General features: G+C 36.8%; 1 protein-coding gene across 1 annotated transcript in view; it reads right to left on the bottom strand.

Moving 5' to 3' along the window:
- LOC113232203 overlaps window positions 1–18555 on the bottom strand; it is a 34165-nt gene extending 15610 nt beyond the window's left edge. Inside the window, exons 1-10 of the mRNA XM_026466846.1 lie at window positions 18461–18555; window positions 14564–14735; window positions 13943–14077; window positions 12442–12544; window positions 10761–10809; window positions 7108–7177; window positions 6154–6217; window positions 6015–6048; window positions 3027–3111; window positions 1551–1673 (exon numbers count right to left, since the gene is read on the bottom strand). Of these exons, the coding sequence (XP_026322631.1) occupies window positions 1551–1673; window positions 3027–3111; window positions 6015–6048; window positions 6154–6217; window positions 7108–7175 (374 nt within the window). The 5' untranslated portion in view covers window positions 7176–7177; window positions 10761–10809; window positions 12442–12544; ... (1 more) ...; window positions 14564–14735; window positions 18461–18555. The remainder of the gene's footprint in view (window positions 1–1550; window positions 1674–3026; window positions 3112–6014; window positions 6049–6153; window positions 6218–7107; window positions 7178–10760; window positions 10810–12441; window positions 12545–13942; window positions 14078–14563; window positions 14736–18460) is intronic.
- Window positions 18556–18807: the final 252 nt, after the last annotated feature.

Raw genomic sequence — 18807 nt, 5'->3', positions numbered from 1 at the left:
GCTTTTCAGGTTCCATCTTCATACATGGACATCCGCTGCTGACAATTATATATTACAAGTAAAAGAATGTTAAATACCGGATACAAACGGCACTGGAACAGGTTTCAACTTCTTATATACTTTTAAACAGGTGACAAATAAACTAAGAACCTTAAAATAAAACAAGAAATGATTTGCAATTACAATAATTTAGTCCATCAACATTGTGATTTATGCACGTTAAGTAGCCATTGCTTAACTTGGAATTGTTTTAATTTCAATTGGAATTCCTTGCCTGCAGACTTATTCCTGGAACGTTACAACTTGGGCCTTTTTAAAACGAGAGTGAATAGGCATTATGCATGCTCTATTGGTGACCTCATTCAAGTGACATGGAGGTAAAATTATACGCACTTACAAAAAGTTTTCCCGCGGTTAACCCTCGGGCCTTTTATATTCTCATTACAGCCATGGTCGGTATGGGTTTTTTTAATTTGTAGCACGACATACTTCCTTACATAGTTCAGGTACAAGTTCAAGCAAGGAGATTACTTAAGTTCAAAATTAAAACATTCGTTTAAAATGTTATCTAAATTCAGTCACATTCTACTTGAATACTTATTATTAAGAATCTCTTATAATTAATTTTAATTATTTTCTGTAAATTTTATCAAATTTTTGGCTTTTTACAAAATTTTAGCTCGAGTTGCATTATCTATGGAAGAATAGCTAGGCATCTGTTGATTAAAAAAAAACGAGAAACCCGCCATTTGCAAAATTCATAATTGTTGTGTTGTGAACCATATTTATTCATTAATTTGTTTAATTATTCGCCTTTGTACACAAATATTTAAATTGTTTCTGTAAATTTGTAAGTTACTTTGTGGTACAATAAAGTGTTTAAATAAATAAATAATTAATACAAGTAATAAACATTGTAAGTATTTATTTCCTCGCAAATGTTATGAAAAACACGGACGGACGTTTCACGGACGGTAAAAAATACAAAACTCGAGTATTAAAGCTCTATCTAGATTCTAATAGACCCTCGTTAGTAATTTCTTATCGTCGAGTGCATAATCAGAAATAGAGATGTAATAAGGGGCCCTGGCAACTCTTCAGGTCAATGGGCTTTATATCACTTTTAAATATTAACTCTCGGTGATATTTGAAAGTGATTGAAGTAGTTATTGGAAAAACAGCAAAACTTCTGATTACAAAACAAACGGGATCACATTCCATCGGTAATTAATATTAAATATGTAATTTTCGTCCATTATAGAAAAGCTCAAGTAAAAATGGTCGATTTGAAGTGAAACAATCGACAACACCCGTCATTTGTTTCGAATTCGGGCTGGCCAATCGGAGCGCACTTGTCTCCGTAATGATTTGACAGAATAGTTTTCAAACAAATTAAATGACATTTCGTCTCTATTTCTGGTTATATACTCGATGTTTCTTATATTCCGTCCTTAATATACAATGTGCTATTAAGGTTAAGGCATCAAATACTGAAAATACTACTCTACTTAATATTACCAGGTCTATACATTGGTGACGTCATCAGTTACCTTCTACAGTTAAGACGTCTTTCATTGTAGGAGGATTCGATCCAACCTTCGAGGTTGTCAGCCGATGATGACAGAACGGATAGACCAGATAATCGACGAGAGTCCATTGGTTTTGTTCTGGACCTGTAATTAAAATTCAAATTAAGTTTAGTGTATGTGAATATAATAATGATTTGTCTTTAGTGCACACGCCACATCTGCCATCCGCTAACTAACCCAGTTTTAGAATAATGATATTGTTTAATGATATTTCAGCTATGCATCGTTAGGGTAAGTTCCGATAAGTCCAACACGTTAACTAATTTTAAATGTTTTTAAAAGATACTATTTTTTGCTATTTGAAACGGTTATTTGAAGGTGCTGGGCTCAGTTGAATACTCCTGGTACTTCTAGAAAATATTCAACTTAAAGTGAAGAAATAGATTTGTCATCTACCATTAAAACCGTAAACAAAGGTTTGCAACAAACACAAAAAAAATCGTAAGATCCGCTTGTTCGTTCCGTGACTTAGTTGGTATAGCGTTTGTAAAACGAGCCGACAGGTGAGTTTCATAAAAACATCACACGAGTGTTTTAATGCCTGATTATGAGTATGTACAGTTACATACAGTGCTTTATCTACACACACATTATAAGCTCTCTGTGATGTGTTCAGGAACAGCATGTTACGACTGGCGAAATGGCGGCAAATAAAAACTTTTCTCACGCATGTTACACAACCGTAGTTTTTATTTTTAGACAAACTAGAATCGGCTCCAAGTATCATATCGTTCGATATCAAGTAACGTGTGAAATTGTCAAAATTGGTTTCCTATTGACATTTCATTTCGAATAAAACTTCACCTCGACTGATATTAGAATTGAGGTCCAGTCATAATAAATTTGTTCTAACAAAACAGTTTACCTATTGTGCTGGTCGTAATTTGCGGTTTTTGAACACATAGAGAGTTTATGGTATGTGTGTAGATAAAATATTTTTAATTAAGGTTTTAAACTTAACTAATCTTAATGTATGCTCCGGAATCTTAAATCGTATACTGTTCCCCATAAAAGAGTCGTTTACCTTGGTTAAACGAAATGGTACCTTGAGTTTGGACTTAGCTCTAAGGTTAATGTAATGTTTAATGTAGTCACGCAGGGTGGGTGCTTGGAGACCTGTCATACAGGATACTCCTAGTTTAGGCTCCAATCTCTCACAAAAGTAACTAATTCTAAGTACCTTATTCTTAATACGCGTCTTGTAGCTTTGTGAGTAGAAAAAATAAATAATTTTGTATTTGTATTTGTATTCAATAATTTACGTAATAATTTTTAATCAAATAAATAAAGTTTTTATTCAAAAGATCTATTTGAGAGATAATTACATCGAGTATGACAGAGGTTCTGATAGTAATCTAATATTGTTTTTTTCTTCCGTGTTTGCAATCATAGCGTTGCGACGACGCAACGCCCGTGTGTCACCGCTCTTACACTTACCCTTTAAAATGGGATCCAGTGGTAAAACGTGTTGTAGATGGTTTTCGAAGCGCCATGTTGGCTAATTCTGTTGACATTCCCAGTTCTGGAAAAAACATGTCCTATTAGACTTCTGTGGAAAACCAGTACATTGATACTTATAAAAATTTGCGTAAAGAAGACACACGAACGCTGCGAATTAAAATGAAAATCATAACTAACAGGTATATCCGAAAGAAACAGGAGGTCTACCACGAAATACGAAGCAACGATCATCATTTTACTTTCGTATCGGACTGGAGGCTACCACGAAACGCGTACGAAGATCGTAATTTGATATAAATCCTTACTTCGAACATCAAATGATAGCTTTCGTATTTTGACATTACTTTCATCGTAAAACTGACAGATCTATGGGTCCCATGTATAAAGGCCAGGGCAAAAAATCACAATTTTCAAGATTGTATTTTGAGGTTTCCTTGAATATGTTTGATTTTGTTTTAACGCTACCTTGTAGATTTAAAACGCACACACTCACGCACACACTCAACAAACTCCCGCACTAGGGAAACCCTGTGTCGCGGGTGCTATGGACACATACATAGACAACCCAATTACACCCAAACTCACGAGAGAAATAAATGTAGATCTTACGAATATTTCTCCCGGCCCGGGAATCGAACCTGGGACCTCTGCGTGGCAATTCGGCATGGTATCCTTTCGGCATCGAGTATATAACCAGAAATAGAGACGAAATAAGGGCCATATATTCCTGGTAACGTATTAGCGATACAGCTCTTATAAATATCAACTCTCGTTTGCCCTGAAATATAGACAGGCCAACTACTGACCTGTGTGTTCGTCTCCGTATGTTCCAGAAAATGTTCTGTATTTATTATAATAAAGATAATATCACTAACAATGCCGTGCTGTTCTATTCGGTGGTGTGGGAAAAACAACAAAACATCTAATTACAAAATAAACGGAATCAAATTTCATCGGTAATTAAATATTAAATATGTAATTTTGCAATTTTCGTCCATTACAGCAAAGCTCAAGTTAACTGGTCGATTTAAAGTGAAACAGTTGACGACACCCGTTGACGACACCCGTCAATTGTTTCGAACTCGGGCTAGCCAATCGGAGCGCAGTTGTCACAGTAATGATATGGCAGAATAGTTTTCAAACAAATTAAATGACATTTCGCCTCTATTTCTGGTAATATACTCGATGCCTTTCGGCCACGGAGGCAGTTAGTGGGTTGTTAGTATTGCCTATACTTAGGACCCATCGTTATATACTACGTATGAGTTTCGTTGCGGAAGCAGACACGTAGTATCGTATTTCGTGGTAGACTTCCAGGAGCTGGAGGACATCGTATCTGTGCATAATAGAGAGAAAAATCAAGGTCGCAAGACTCCGTTGACTCAGACAACCGGATGCCAGGTCAAAAGGGCCTACATGTGACTTCCTAGTAGCCGACGACCCTCTGGAATACCGAAGAAGGTTCGAAATGAAGAAAAACGCGCCCTACACGCAGTGAACTAGGAAGAGAATGCACAAGACAGGGCGCGCCGGCACCAACTCGTATCGGATGCCAAGATTTAACTTCGGGTTGCTGAGTTAGCGAAATAGGTAAGTAAGTAAGTAAGCAGCAATATCTGAGAGGCACCGCCACTGCGCCTGTCACCCTGAGACATAAGTTGACAAGTTCCATGTGCCTGTAATTTCACCAGCACCCTTACCCTTCAAAACAGGAACGCAGTAATGCTAACATTATTGCTTGTCGGCAGAAATAGGTAAATTGGCAGCACACTTCCTTGACAACGCTGCTGCTTAACTCTACGCTGAAGCGCAATTTTTCTTGTTTTAATGACGACCTCGGTGGCCCAACGGTTTGTGCTGTGGGCGCTAGGTTAGGAGGTCATGGGATCGATTTCCGGTGGGACCAATTTGGGAAATTAACTTTTCTAATTTGATTCTGAATCTGGTCTGAGTAGAGAGAGAAGTCTGAGCAAGACCTCTTTGTGGAAGAGTTCGTTTAGGGAAGCACTGCTATATTACCTATTTTTGCCGCCAAGCAGTAATGTGACCATTACTACGTTTCGGTTTCACACACACACACATGATACTTTTCAACTTATATCTTAATGTGAAAGTAGCAATGCCCCTCAGATCTTTGCCATTTTTAGCTTTGACCGGCACTGTAAGTGTTATGGACTGGTAAGTCGCTTACCATCAGGCGCACGACTTGTTCGTCCCGTCAGTTGATATCATAAAAAAACCTGTGGTCTGTCCTTTTTGAAGACGGAGTAAAATTACATTTACAGGGTTAAATGTTTGTATAAAATTTTAAATAGTTATGTAGTTGCTATCGATAGTCTTATCGATGGATTGGGAAAGAAGATAAAATGTTGCCAAAAATGACTCAATTGTGAATGTTTTAAAATATGTCTCCTCTTTCCATTTTTCATAAACAGTTCTAAATACAGTGTGTATATGTATAACATACAAAAATTGACAATTCAAATGAACGTGTGTTCAGTAATTGGATGAATAATGGGTCGAGGATGATTCAAATGAAACAAGTTCGGCTATGTATTCCATTTGGTGACCAATATTCAGTCGATAGTCGATAGAATGTTTATCGACATTGCGAGCAACACTTTTGCGCATTGAACTGTCATTTTACTCCGTCTTCAAAAAAGACAGACTATTGCAGTTAGATCGCAATAACCTAAGGTATTTTTAGTCCTATTTTCAGACTTCCTGTGCTTCCTTTCGTTGATATTTGTATTAAAAGTTTCATTCGCCGCGTTTCGAATATGTGCCAGACAGCTCAAACAACACAGGAACTAATTTAGAAAAGTTCGCTTGTTAAGGTCAGGACACACAGACGCGGTACACTGGGAAAGTGGTCCGTAGCAGTCCCAGCAGCTGGACAGCGGCGCGATCTAGCGCGTTTTTATACTGTTTAAATTCATTATAAACTGATACAAAGTTACATACCTGCAATTCTTAGGTCACTGCACATGTTCTTTGTCTGAAATTAAAAAAGAAATATTCAGCTCCCATTATTACTGTAAGTTTGTGAATAACCGAATATAAAATGTTAGTTCCTTATTCTTTAAAATAATAAATAGCTTACTCTATTTCTTTTTTCGTCACCTCTCTTTTTGTGATGTTTTGCAGGTGGGTCGTATTTGCTACTTCTGGAATACAGAACATTTTAAAAACTCCCACATCCGTCCGAAACAATTATTGTCAAATAAGCAATACTCGACCAAACCAAAGGACGTTAAATTTGGTAGAGTATTTCTTATTTGACAGTAATTGTTTGGTCGGACGCTGTAGGATGGAGAATGAGAGCATAGGGCCAGACCACATCTAGATTGACTGCATGTTTGCAGTTAATGTGTGAAGTTGAAACCGACTTCATGCAGCCGAGATCGACTATGCAATTAATGCGTGAACTGGCGTGAAGTCGTTATAAACTTTAATGCAGTCGTGGTCTCGCCTGCATGAAGTTGATTACGATTTCACGCATTAACTGTAAACATGCAGTCAGTTTGTTAGCACCCTAATGGCTTGGTCTACCGTCAAGCAGAGGCCGTGGGTTTGAATCCGGGATCGCTCTTCTGACTTTATAGCTGAAAGGCTATGAGACGACGAACTTTTAGCGTTCTCCAAAAAAAGTCCACCGTATTGTAGCTATATAAGGTTTACTTTCGAGTCTTTTAACGAAAACTCTATAACGATGAACAGAAAATGGTATATTTTAAAATTAAATGAAATAGGACTAAACGATGATATGAAACACCGCCATGGATGCTGGAGCAATCTTTTTTGCTCTCCAAAGAAGCAGAAGGTATGTTTCCACAATTTAGTGAGATAATTGACACTAATATAAAGTACAAAGCGAAAATGGCAGACTGAGCTCAAATTTGCGGAACTTCGCGTACTGTTGGCGCGCGTACCACGCCCACTAAGCACTTCTTCTGTATTTATTGATGTGTGGCCCAAAACCCTCGCCTGAGAGGAGACCCATGCCCTGCATGAGACGTATAAAATCAGCCTGGTACAGACTTCTGATGATACTCACGTCCAATCCGCATATTGGCAATTGATTTGTTTTAAGAGTTGTTGTGTCACGTCTGTTATTACACCCATTTCTGTTGAAAACAAAAAGGCGTTTCGATACCTCCAATGAACACTGTGTCAACTTTATTTTTTGGTTATTTTCTGTTATTTTTGTAAACAGCCAAATTTTTTTTTAAATAATGAAACAACAGAATTGGAAAAAAACAAAGAACGAATTTTTTGAAAACAAAACTTAAACAGAACAGAATCAGAACTCTTCGATATTTTAACCGTATTTGTTCAAATGGGTATCGTTTTCGAATCGGTAGGCGCTTTCCGAGCTATTCAGAAGATTCGAGTTAAATGTTCGATTCGGATAAGAAATTTCCATATTACATTCGTGCTTTGTAAACAATAGGACTTTCGGTAACGTTCATTCGGTAACTCTGAATAACGTTTGTAACCTTTGCCGGTTGAGAAGTTTGAAGTGCGAAATCGCACGGGTCTGACGTCATTTCGGTTCGGTTTCGAATACGACAGTGCGATACGGGTGTTGTGAATAAAAAATGAAAAGAAATCGTACGATGTCAAATCGAATCGGTCGACAACTGAGTTATCGTAAGGTTCTGAATCGACCTCCTGGTCCAAAAATTAGATTGGCGTAATGTTCATTGGAGATATCGATTTAATGAGATTTACAATTTTGCTGTCCTTGTCATTAATTGACGTAATCGATATTTTTAGCGGAATTAAGTATTTATACGGTTTTTTTACATATCTTATTTAGTTTAATTTTTATTCATAAGAAAAATCTGTGTAACTGACATTTTTCAAATTAAAAAGAACTTTAGGTGCCTTCGTCTTTAGCACTTGAAAAAAGAATTGTCTCTGGATTTAACGTCTCAGTAGTGATTGTAAACGTATTTCTTCCTTAAAACTGTAAATCTTTGAGATAACAAATTCCAGTAAAACATTTTAGATTACACGATAGTATCCTAATAAGCTGGAGTTCCACTCGTATATTATGAATGACATGGCGTACGGCGTTGGAATTGTTTCATGAAAAGTGTAACTTTGGCCTTTTTAAGGCGAGAGTGAATAGGCATTATTTTGTTAGAAGTATATGAGATAGGCCTTTGGGGTTGCCGGTAAAAACAGTCTTGAAAATGTGCTTCCTATAATAATCAATGGAACTCCATTGAAGAGTATCATGTTCTAAATATATATTACCGACGACCTCAAGGACAATATGGACATAGAACGTGAGCACAGGACACTGTCGGTGCGGGCGAACATATTGGCTCGCAAGTTTGCTCGATTTGGAGGTGAAGGTCACTCCCTCCGGAGCCTGTTACATGTCACTGTATGCATGTGTCCTGTGGGCCAGCTACACCCAAAGCTCGCTCAGGGCCCTAATGTAAGGCGATTATCACACTGCCACCACCAGGCAGCTGAGTGCGGGACGAGGTATCACGCGTGCGGTGACGGAGATGCACATCTGCGTCAACATGCGGTTTGCTCCGCGCGGGGGCGGCGGTACTGTGGCTCCGCGCTACATAAAGCTGACTTCGCAGTTGGTCACGAGAGAGATAGCTGAAATCCTTCTTTGACAAAAATGGATAATAATACAGAACTCATTCAGGACGCTGGAGTTTTACCATTTGGTTCTTGTACTCGTATACACAAATAAAACCACCCCGTGCGAAGTATTATCTTTCGTAAATATAATTGCCACCTGTTCCCATTGCCTTATTTTTTATAACTGCCTCCGTGGGGCCGGACGGCTACCATTCCGGACTGCCACGCAGAGGTCCCAAGTTCGATTCTCGGGCTGGGAGAAATATTTGTATGGCCTACATTTATTTCTCTCGTGAGTTTGGGTGTAATTTGTGGTTGTCTATGTGTGTGTCCATGTTACCCGCGACACAGGGTTTCCCTAGTGCAGAGATATGTTGAGTATGTGCGTTATTATTATTTTTATTTGGACGCGGCTACTGTATTCTTCACAGTTCATGTTCCAAATTGCTGGGCGATTTTCAATTTGAAATATAAATTTGTCGACCTCCAGATTCATTACGACTGTACCGTGAAGATGTCCTTCTGCACGGTAGTAGAGAAAAAAATGATAGTGCGAATAAGTACGTATTTTCTATACAAACTAAGATACTTCTGCAGCTCCGCACACCGCGTATGGTGCGGGGCAATCTGACAATCGCCTAACAACGCCTTCAGAACGCTGCTGCGGCTGCCACGGTTCTGCAGGGCGTCCGACATGTTTACTGAAGCTCGCGTCGACAGCTTCATGGTATTCTTACGGAAGAAGTCGTCGTCTTTATTAAACTGAGTGCCCCATGATGCAGCATTTAATGATAAGTACAAAATAGAATTTAAGTAGTAGAATTTAAGTACTAACCTAATTAAAGATAAAGATAAATTTATATATAAAACTTAATCTAATATAATATACAAAGAAAACAAATGTAAACAAAGCTACAATTTTCATAGTAAAGCTATTATACATTTTAATATTAGAATCTAATGTGTAATTGCGATGCCTAAACCAAGTAAATGTGTACCTGCTTTGTAGGCATTATTTTGGATATTTTTTTTTTATATTACAGTTTAAGTCAGATTTTCTACGTTTAACAATAAGTGAGTTATAAATTAATGGTTAAATAAAAATAATTGTGAGACAACTTCCAGCAAGCGCTCTGTTTCGTTTATTGTTACTAACTAAATATAGTTTATTGTTCTTAATACTTCATGGATCATTGTCGTGCATAATAAAGATTTTTTTTTGTGTAGTCGTTTTTATGGACAACTCACACGTAACGAACACCACAAACACCCAGATCCAAGACAATATAGTAAAGTTAGTTTTCTATACTGATCCGGCCGGGGATCGAACCCGGGACCTCAGAGATGGCGACACTATGAAAACCGGTGTGCAAGCCACTCGACCACGGAAGCCGTCAAAAAAATTATTACTATTTAGTTGGGCATGCTGTGCCATCATGGACTTCATCATCAGTTTCGAAACTCGCCTTTCTACCAATACTTATCAAGTATATAACCAGAAATAGAGACATCCATCCCTGGCAACTCATTAGGTAAATGGGCCTTATATCACTTTTAAATATCGACTCTCATTTGCGATGAAATCACAAATTAGAAAACTGAAATAGTACAGCGCCAATAACCGACCTGTGTGTACGTCTCCGTATATTCCAAATATATCCTGTATTTATTGTAATAAAGATAATATCTCTAACAATGGGGGCCATTCCTTTCGGCAGTGTGGGAAAAACAGCAAAACATCTAATTGCAAAACAAACGGAATCTCATTTCTTCGGTAATTAAACATTAAATATGTAATTTTGCAATTTTCGTCCATTATAGCAAAGCTCAAGTTAAACTGGTCGAATTGAAGTAAAACAATTGACGACACCCGTCAATTGTTTCGAATTCTGGCTGGCCAATCGGAGCGCAGTTGTCACAGTAATGATTTAGCAGAATAGTTTTCAAACAAATTAAACGACGTTTCGTTTCTATTTCTGGTTATATACTCGATGCCAATACTACATGCGTAGATTTGCACTTTCCTGTTATTTTGTAATAAACGTAAGAAATAAAAATAGATGAACAGAAATAATGAATATTGGTACAACCACTAACCGACACTTATTTTTTTTATTTCATGTACGATTTTCTGTGTAGATTTTTTCTGTAACAAACATAGGCATCACATTTTATTACCTGTAATTATTTTAATTCGCACCCATGGTGTAATAAGGGCACATCTGAATTACAACTACACCAAAAAAGGCTTTCACAAGGAGCACTACTGCTACCAAAAATATTTATATTATATATATTTGTAATTGAAACGAATAATCACAGCACAGAGTACCAAAAAAAAAACCAACCTCAATAGTTCGTTAAAATACATCTATTTGCCAAGTTTTATTGAAACCGTTTACCGGATAGTGCGAGAAACCGGATTCATCCCCTACTTTGTCACTCTTAGAGGTGGAATATTTTCTTCAAATTTAAATGGGACCACTACCGAGTACCCTCTTTATAACAAAACATAATCATCAAAATCGGTTCATAAATGAGTTTTTAATACAGTTGCTCAAAACGTGGTATTTTTCGCACTACAAATCGTGCGGAAAGTTGGATTTCTCGCACTAGTGCTTTTTACTTTTCCAATTTTTTTTTAAATTTACTGTTGTTTTAAGTCTTAAACATAGAACTAAAGAGATTGTATATTTATTTCATAAAAATAAGTATTTTGATACAAGTGCGGAAGTTAGTCATTATTCACGAGTCTCGAGGCATCTTGGCCCGAGCTAGAGGCGAGTGTCAAGACTCGAGACAAGTGAAAATGACAAATCCGCATGTGTATCAAACAACGTTTTTTAATACATTTGCGAAAAACCTACATTGAAAGTAAAATAAAACAGTATTTAAAAAAAACCTCATTTTATTCCTTTGTCAATAACAAAATCAAATCGTAAAAAAGTTAATGAAAAAGGCGGGAATGTAAACGATGAAAAAAATTAGTAGGTAGGTAGGTTTTTTTGGCCGACTTTTTTCAATATGGCAACTGTTGCCAGTATTCAGCCACATTAAAATTACTATTTTATATTACTTTATTTTCTACATAATCGCTACTAAGGAGCATTTACTTCATAGGTGTAAAAATGCAGTCTCTCCATAGATATAGTATAGTAATGACGAATGACTTACGTCACAAAGCACATAAATATGAAATAAATATACAATCTCTTTAGTTCTATGTTTAAGACTTAAAACAACAGTAAATTAAAAAAAAACTGGAAAAGTAAAAAGCACTAGTGCGAAAAATACCACGTTTTGAGCAACTGTATTAAAAATAACTATATCGCATAACATACGTACGAAAAAGACACACTCGAATTGAGAACTTTTTTAAGTCGGTAAAAAACAGATCGACGTTGGATCGTAGTAATGCTCACGTTACTGCATGGCGGCAGAAATAGGTAAGGTGGCAGTAGTTCTTTGGACGATGTCTCTCACAAGGACCTCTACGGCTACTAAAATGTGTGTACGGGTCACGTACAAGATTTACACGCTGAGTTTGCGCCCTACTTTACGTGAATCGACTAATTCACTTTTTATTATAATTTAGTTGATTTAATAACTCTGTCGCAATCGGTCACATAAGCATCCATATAATAACTTGTATTTAAACAAAAATAAACTTTACGATTGTACGTCAACTCTATAACTTAACTAACTACAAACTACAACTAACTTAACTACCTACAATCAAGACGTCAAAGCCCATACAATGTGAAAGTTATGAATTCACCTTTAAGGTCTTTGTATCTCCTACTCTATCAAGTTCTCCTTCTTTAATATAGTGTTTTACTTCTAACGTGCTTATGTTTGGTGATGGAACATTTACTCCTTTGCTGTAAAAGGAAAGTTTGTCGTCATTATTATCAATGTACTGTACGCCCCTCTGTCGAGCTCGACACTCGAGGAGGGGGTTTTGGCTTTAGGCCGCCACGCTTGCCCAGTGGTTGTTGGTCTTCACACGTTTTCCAAAGGTTGTGAACGTTTTCCAAAGGCTTTGGAAAGTCTTTCACATACAGATTCATCACTATATCTCCATTCAACTTTAGCCAGGGTTATAGCTTCTAAACATTGACACACATACACAAACACACGCACATTCAATAAAAACACACACACGCTACTTTTGCTTTTTAATTTACTATAACTGACTCACAGTGTTCATCTTTTTTTTATGTTTGTGAAGTCCAACTGTGGAAGCGAGGGTCTGGTAAACCGTCATACAGGGAATCCTAGTAAGAACATCAGACTCACCAAAGATTTCTAAGTGTTTTTTTTTTACTAATGATGTATTATTTTACCATAGCGTTTGAGTGTGAGTGAATAAAGTTGTTATTATTGAGAAATGAACGTAACTTGGAATTTAAAAATAAAAAACGTAGACCTGCAACAAGCACATAGATAAACTCTTAAGTTCCGCTGGTTCTTTCCATGGCTTAGTAGGAATTTTTTCAAGTATTCTTTACTTTTCTCTTGATTCTCTCTCTTGCCTACTATTTCCGACCAGCTGTGTCCAGCAAAAGGCAGGAGATGGCTGCTTACTGCGCTAAAGGAATTTAATACCGGAGTCTGAATTTTAATTTGGTCCTATCGAGAATCGAACCTATGACCTTCGCATCCAGCGCCCATATTACAATGTGTTAGGCCACGGAGGTCGTCATAACACAATTGAAAATCCAGCAGTGAACACTAAGCCTTGGTTCACACGGTATTGCCCTGCACGCTAACGCATTCGATTATAAACGGATAGACAGGGTCTTCACACGTTATATTTTCAAGCGTGTAAACGACAAATAGCTGCAGTATTCACACAGCAATCGCCTTTAGAATACGTCTGTGATGTGTCTACGCTTTGTTGCACTTTTATATTGGCATAGAAGACGTCAACGGCTTTGCCGCCGGAAGAACAGAAGGTAATGGGTTCATTCAATGAATCAAGAAGCCTTGCGTACAAACATATTTGAAAATACGTACGAAAATTTGAGAAATGATGAAAAAAAAAAAACCAGCCATTGTTCCATTAAAGATATCAATAAACCGTTGTCCACAGAAGATTTTGTATTAATAAAAATCATTCGTGCCCTCCTTCCATATAAAGAAAAACGTATAGAGCTGTGTGGGTTTTTCTGCAGGACAAACATTCTATAATCTAATCAAGTACTATATCTAATGTATGTGCCAAAAAAACCCGTACTACCCGAATAACCCGAGAGTGATCCTTTATGCTGTCATACCTGGCATTCCTTTTGAGTTGTGAGTTCGTAGATGTTTCACACTTTACATATTCCAACACTGCTTTGTCTTTAGAATTTGGCCGGTCTGATCTTTTATCGAGATATTTATAGCCATCACGAAGCTTATAGTGATTTCTGAAACGAAATATCATATTTATATGTGCGATTGGATAAACTAGTTCGCTCCCTAGGTAGCGGCAAGCCGAGGAGAGGCAGCAACTTTCAGATCCAACTAGTCACTCCATCTTCTGCAGTAGCTGTAGAAATCCTTGTGAAAGAGTTCGTCCAGAGAAGTACTGCCACCTTATCTACTTCTGCCGCCAAGCAGTAATATCAGTATTACTGTTTACAAATTACAGGCACATGGGACTTGTCAACTTATGTCTCGGGGTGACGGGCATCATCTTTGCGATTTAAAGCTCTGAGTGGCACAGCAACTGTTATATAATATCTATAACAAAAAACACATAAGAGAATTCCGAAGCGGAAGGTCTGTAACAGAGTATTTAATAGTAATTAAAGATATCGCAAACTTCTTGGCCCAAATCTCGATGAGCCCTCTCGCACAAACTTGTCGCTGTGAGTCTGAAGGCTTTATGCGAGATTCTAGATTAAAAATACCTTATTTTATGAGGCCTTAGATAGGACCTGTGTCGGGTTTTATCGGGCCGCTGTTGGTTCTTGGACTGTCGGACAGTGGAGCAACCTTGAAATATGCGCTTGGAACAGCTGTTACAGAATATCACTCCTTTGAAAACTTCCGCACCTAGCAGATTAGTCTCACTACACACGTCTGTAATTATACAAGTAGTAAATACACTGAAAAATATCGTGTGTACATATGTCAGAAGTGCATGTATATAAATCACTGACTTACGATTATATGGACGTCGGGTCCGCGCTAAAAATTGTCCGAACTTATAGGCCGTTAAAATCGTATACAGAGCGTCATTCACGCTTTAGTCTTCGTTTGTTCGACTGACAGCGAAGCAAGCAGAATTAGACAGTACTGCGATGACATTACAATTTAAATTCAACGTTTTAGCTTTATCATATTCCTTTACATGCCACTACGTTTAAATAGGTTGACTTGGGACATTTTTTTCGTGGTTTTTGTATTAGACCCGTCGTCCATTTATTTGTAAGTCAATGATTTAAATGATCATTTTAAATTTGCAAAAGCAGTAGGTAAAAAAATCAAAACGGTCATCTTTTTTAATGATTGATCCTCTTTCTCTGAGACGTAATAGTTATTTATTAAATTTTTATTGAATTGAAATTCAATTATTTTTTGTGAAATTACTCCACTAGTTTGTTATAATTATTAATACAAAGATCGAACATTCAGAAAAAACACTCAGAAAAAATTCCTTCGATCCGGTCGGATTCGAACCGACATCTTCTTGCATACCGTGCCAGATGCTATACCAACTAAGCCACGGAACGAACCAACGGACCTCACGAATTTTTCTATGTGCTTGCGTCGTGTCTTTGTACTTGGTCTTTCAACGACTTTTTAGTCGTAGCGCCATCTATGAGAAATCTATTACAGATTTATCACCCAGGTAGTACCTTTACAGCTACCTGTCCTGGCGAGAGATGTCGCTATTCACTGTATTAATTAAATTTTTATTGAATTGATATTCAATTATTTTTTGTGAAATTACTCCACTAGTTTGTTATAATTATTAATACAAAGATCGAAAGGTTCGTCCCGTGGCTTAGTTGGTATAGCGTCTGGCACGGTATGCAAGACGTCGGTTCGAATCCGACCGGATCGAAGGAATTTTTTCTGAGTGTTTTTTCTGAATGTTCGATCTTTGTATTAATAATTATAATAGTTATTTGTTATGCGAGGCTGCAAAGTCATCGTTTGACGCGGGTGCTTGTATTGAAACATGAGCAACCGAAGGAGTTAGGTTCAACCACGCGATTTGTCGTACATTAATCATGTAATATAAATCCGTTGGTACGTTTGATTCTTATTATTGTTGACATTAAATTGACAACAATAACTAATTTTGTTTATTAAAACTGATTTGTTATATTACATAATTAATGTACGACAAACCGCGAAGTTGAACATGTCATTATGTTTTTTTTTCATCGAAAGAAAAAGTTAGATGCACCACAGTCCATCGTGAAGTTCAAATTTCAAAAACCTCAAAAATCAGAACGTTTTTGCGCGCGGATTTCTAATGAGAAAGAAAGTCTTGCCGAGTTAGTTAAGTGAAAAATAAATTAAATCAATGGATATTTTAATATATACAAAGCTGCGCAAAAATGTTTGATTTGTATAAATTAACTTTGATAGTATTGCGTTGGGCCGCAAAACTAAGACAAATGCGCATTAAGAATAAAATTTAGATACTTATTTTAAAAACTAAGCATGTGTTTATAAGTTAAATAAAATGAAATACTTCTTCTGGCCTTTTCATATATTAAACCTAACCTACTTAATGGAGGGCGCAACCGAGCAACCAAGACTAATTAGGAGATCAATATCAAAAGGTATACTGGTTATAAATGTATATACCAAATATTAATTTAGTATGTTTAAACCATCGAGTATATACATCGGTTTTATAACCAGAAATAGAGACGAAATTTAATTTGTTTGAAAACCATTCTGCCCTATCATTACGGTGAAAACTGCGCTCCGATTGGCCAGCCCGAATTCGAATTGACGGGTGTCGTCAATTGTTTCAATTCAAATCGTTTAACCAGTTTAACTTGAGCTTTGCTATAATGGACGAGACTTTAAAAGTTACATAATTTAATATTTAATTACCGATGAAATGTGATTTTGTTTGTTTTGTAATTAGATGTTTGGCCGTTTTCCCATACCACCGAATGGAACAGCCCCCCATAGTAATAGGAATATACGGAGACGTACACACGGGTCAGTTGTTGGCGCTGTACTATTTCAGCTTTCTAATCTGAGATTTCAGTGCAAACGAGGGTTGATATTTAAAAGTGATAACAGTACCATTTGATTGATGAGTCGCCAGGGATGGATGGCCCTTTATTTCTTTCCGTCTTTATTTCTGGTATTTGAACTCAAGGGTTTAAACAGAAATACAGTTCGTTTATAATTTATCCGTAGATCAAGTAATATAGATTTGATAATTATATAATCAAATTATAAAAAAATTATATAATCGTTCATTTCAAAAATTGCACATTTACAATAGATCAATGAAATTATATCTTTGAGAATCATTGACTTACAATTATATGGACGTCGGGTCCGCGCTAAAAAGTGTCCGCACTTGTAAGGCGCTAAAATCGTATACAGAGCGTCAAACTCCGCTTTAGTCTTCATTTGTTCGACTAACAGCGCGATACTGCGATGACATTACAATTTAAATTTCGAATAGGTTGACTTGGGACATTTTTTTCGTGGTTTTTGTATTAGACCCGTCGTCCATTTATTTGTAAGTCAATGTTGAGAATCAAATAATATTATCCCTGTCAGAAGTGCTTTTGTCACATGCCACGGTACGTTCTACGCCAGGGTCGACACCCCGTGTTCCCAATCTTTTTACATGTGCAGCTTGTGGGTCGAGTCAAATAAGTAAGTATACATAGAAAGCGTATCGCGCTCTATGCGTCAGTATAATGACGCTTTCAGAATCCCGTTGGTGTTGCCACGCTACCGTAGCGCTTAGAGGTGGGTGGTAAATAACGTCACTATTAAAAAATCACAGTGATCAGTCGTCAAATAGTACCGGAGCGACATTCCAAAATCACATAGGTTGTTTCTCTGATTTTCTGCAATTGCAATACATGAATGCCTTAAAAGGGGTAATTCTAAATAAATATTTATTATTACACGATATTACATACGTTGCTCTCATTCCAAAGTAAGCACGAAAGCACTAGAGATATGGAAATTGGAAATAACGACGGTACTACAAACACCCAGACCCAAAACAATACTGTTAAAAGTTAGTTTACTCTAATTGACCCGGTCAGGGAACGAACCCGGGACCTCAGAGGCGGCGACACTGTGAAAACTGATCTACAAGCCATTTGACCACGGATGTCGTCAAATTAGAGATATTATTATATGTTTTATTCATTTTTCTTTTCTGCGATTGCAATATAAGAAAGTCGGATGAAGTAATCGACTGAAGGACTTTGTATCCAGGTCATGCAACAAATAATTTAAAAAAAAAAGATAAAGTAATCGTTTTATTCTTTGCAAATGCAATACATGAATTCTTTAGTTATTATTATTTGTTTTATTATATTTCCTTTTCTGCAATTTTAATACATAAATGCCTCAGATGTTATTATTTGTTTTATTCTTTTTTTTCTACAATCTCAATACATGAACGGCTGATAAAGTAATCGTTTTATTCTTTGCAAATGCAATACATGAATTCCTTAGTTATTATTTTTTTTCATTCTTTTTCCTTTTCTGCAATTTCAATACATGAATGCCTCAGATGTTATTATTTGTTTTGTTTTTTTATCTATCTTTTTTGCAATACATGAATGCCTGAAACTTACAGCATTTATGACACTTGTCGTGGTAGTTGTAACCCTCGCGGATAATGCTATCGTGTCGGCTTACGGGTTCATGACAGTGCTGGCACACCTCGCAACTGCACACATAAATAATTACATGTACAATCAATAAGATGTTTATTATTAAGACCCTATCCACACGGCGTATTTTGTACGCGCCGATGACGCGCCGTAAACGCGCGTTTTAATTTTAGTTTTGTTTGTTAATTTCAGTTTTTTTTTTAAATGAAGCAACTAGATGAACTTCTAAGTGTAAACTCCAGTGGAGTAGGTATATAGTACACTACACATGTACTATACGTGCAGCCTATGGTCCAACTTTACTCAGA

This window comes from Hyposmocoma kahamanoa, unplaced genomic scaffold, assembly GCF_003589595.1.
Source record: "Hyposmocoma kahamanoa isolate Upper Pololo Valley unplaced genomic scaffold, ASM358959v1 67, whole genome shotgun sequence".
Classification (NCBI taxonomy): Eukaryota; Metazoa; Arthropoda; class Insecta; order Lepidoptera; family Cosmopterigidae; genus Hyposmocoma; species Hyposmocoma kahamanoa.
The sequence above is the reverse complement of the archived record's forward strand: the minus strand, read 5'-3'. Positions and strand labels throughout refer to the sequence as shown.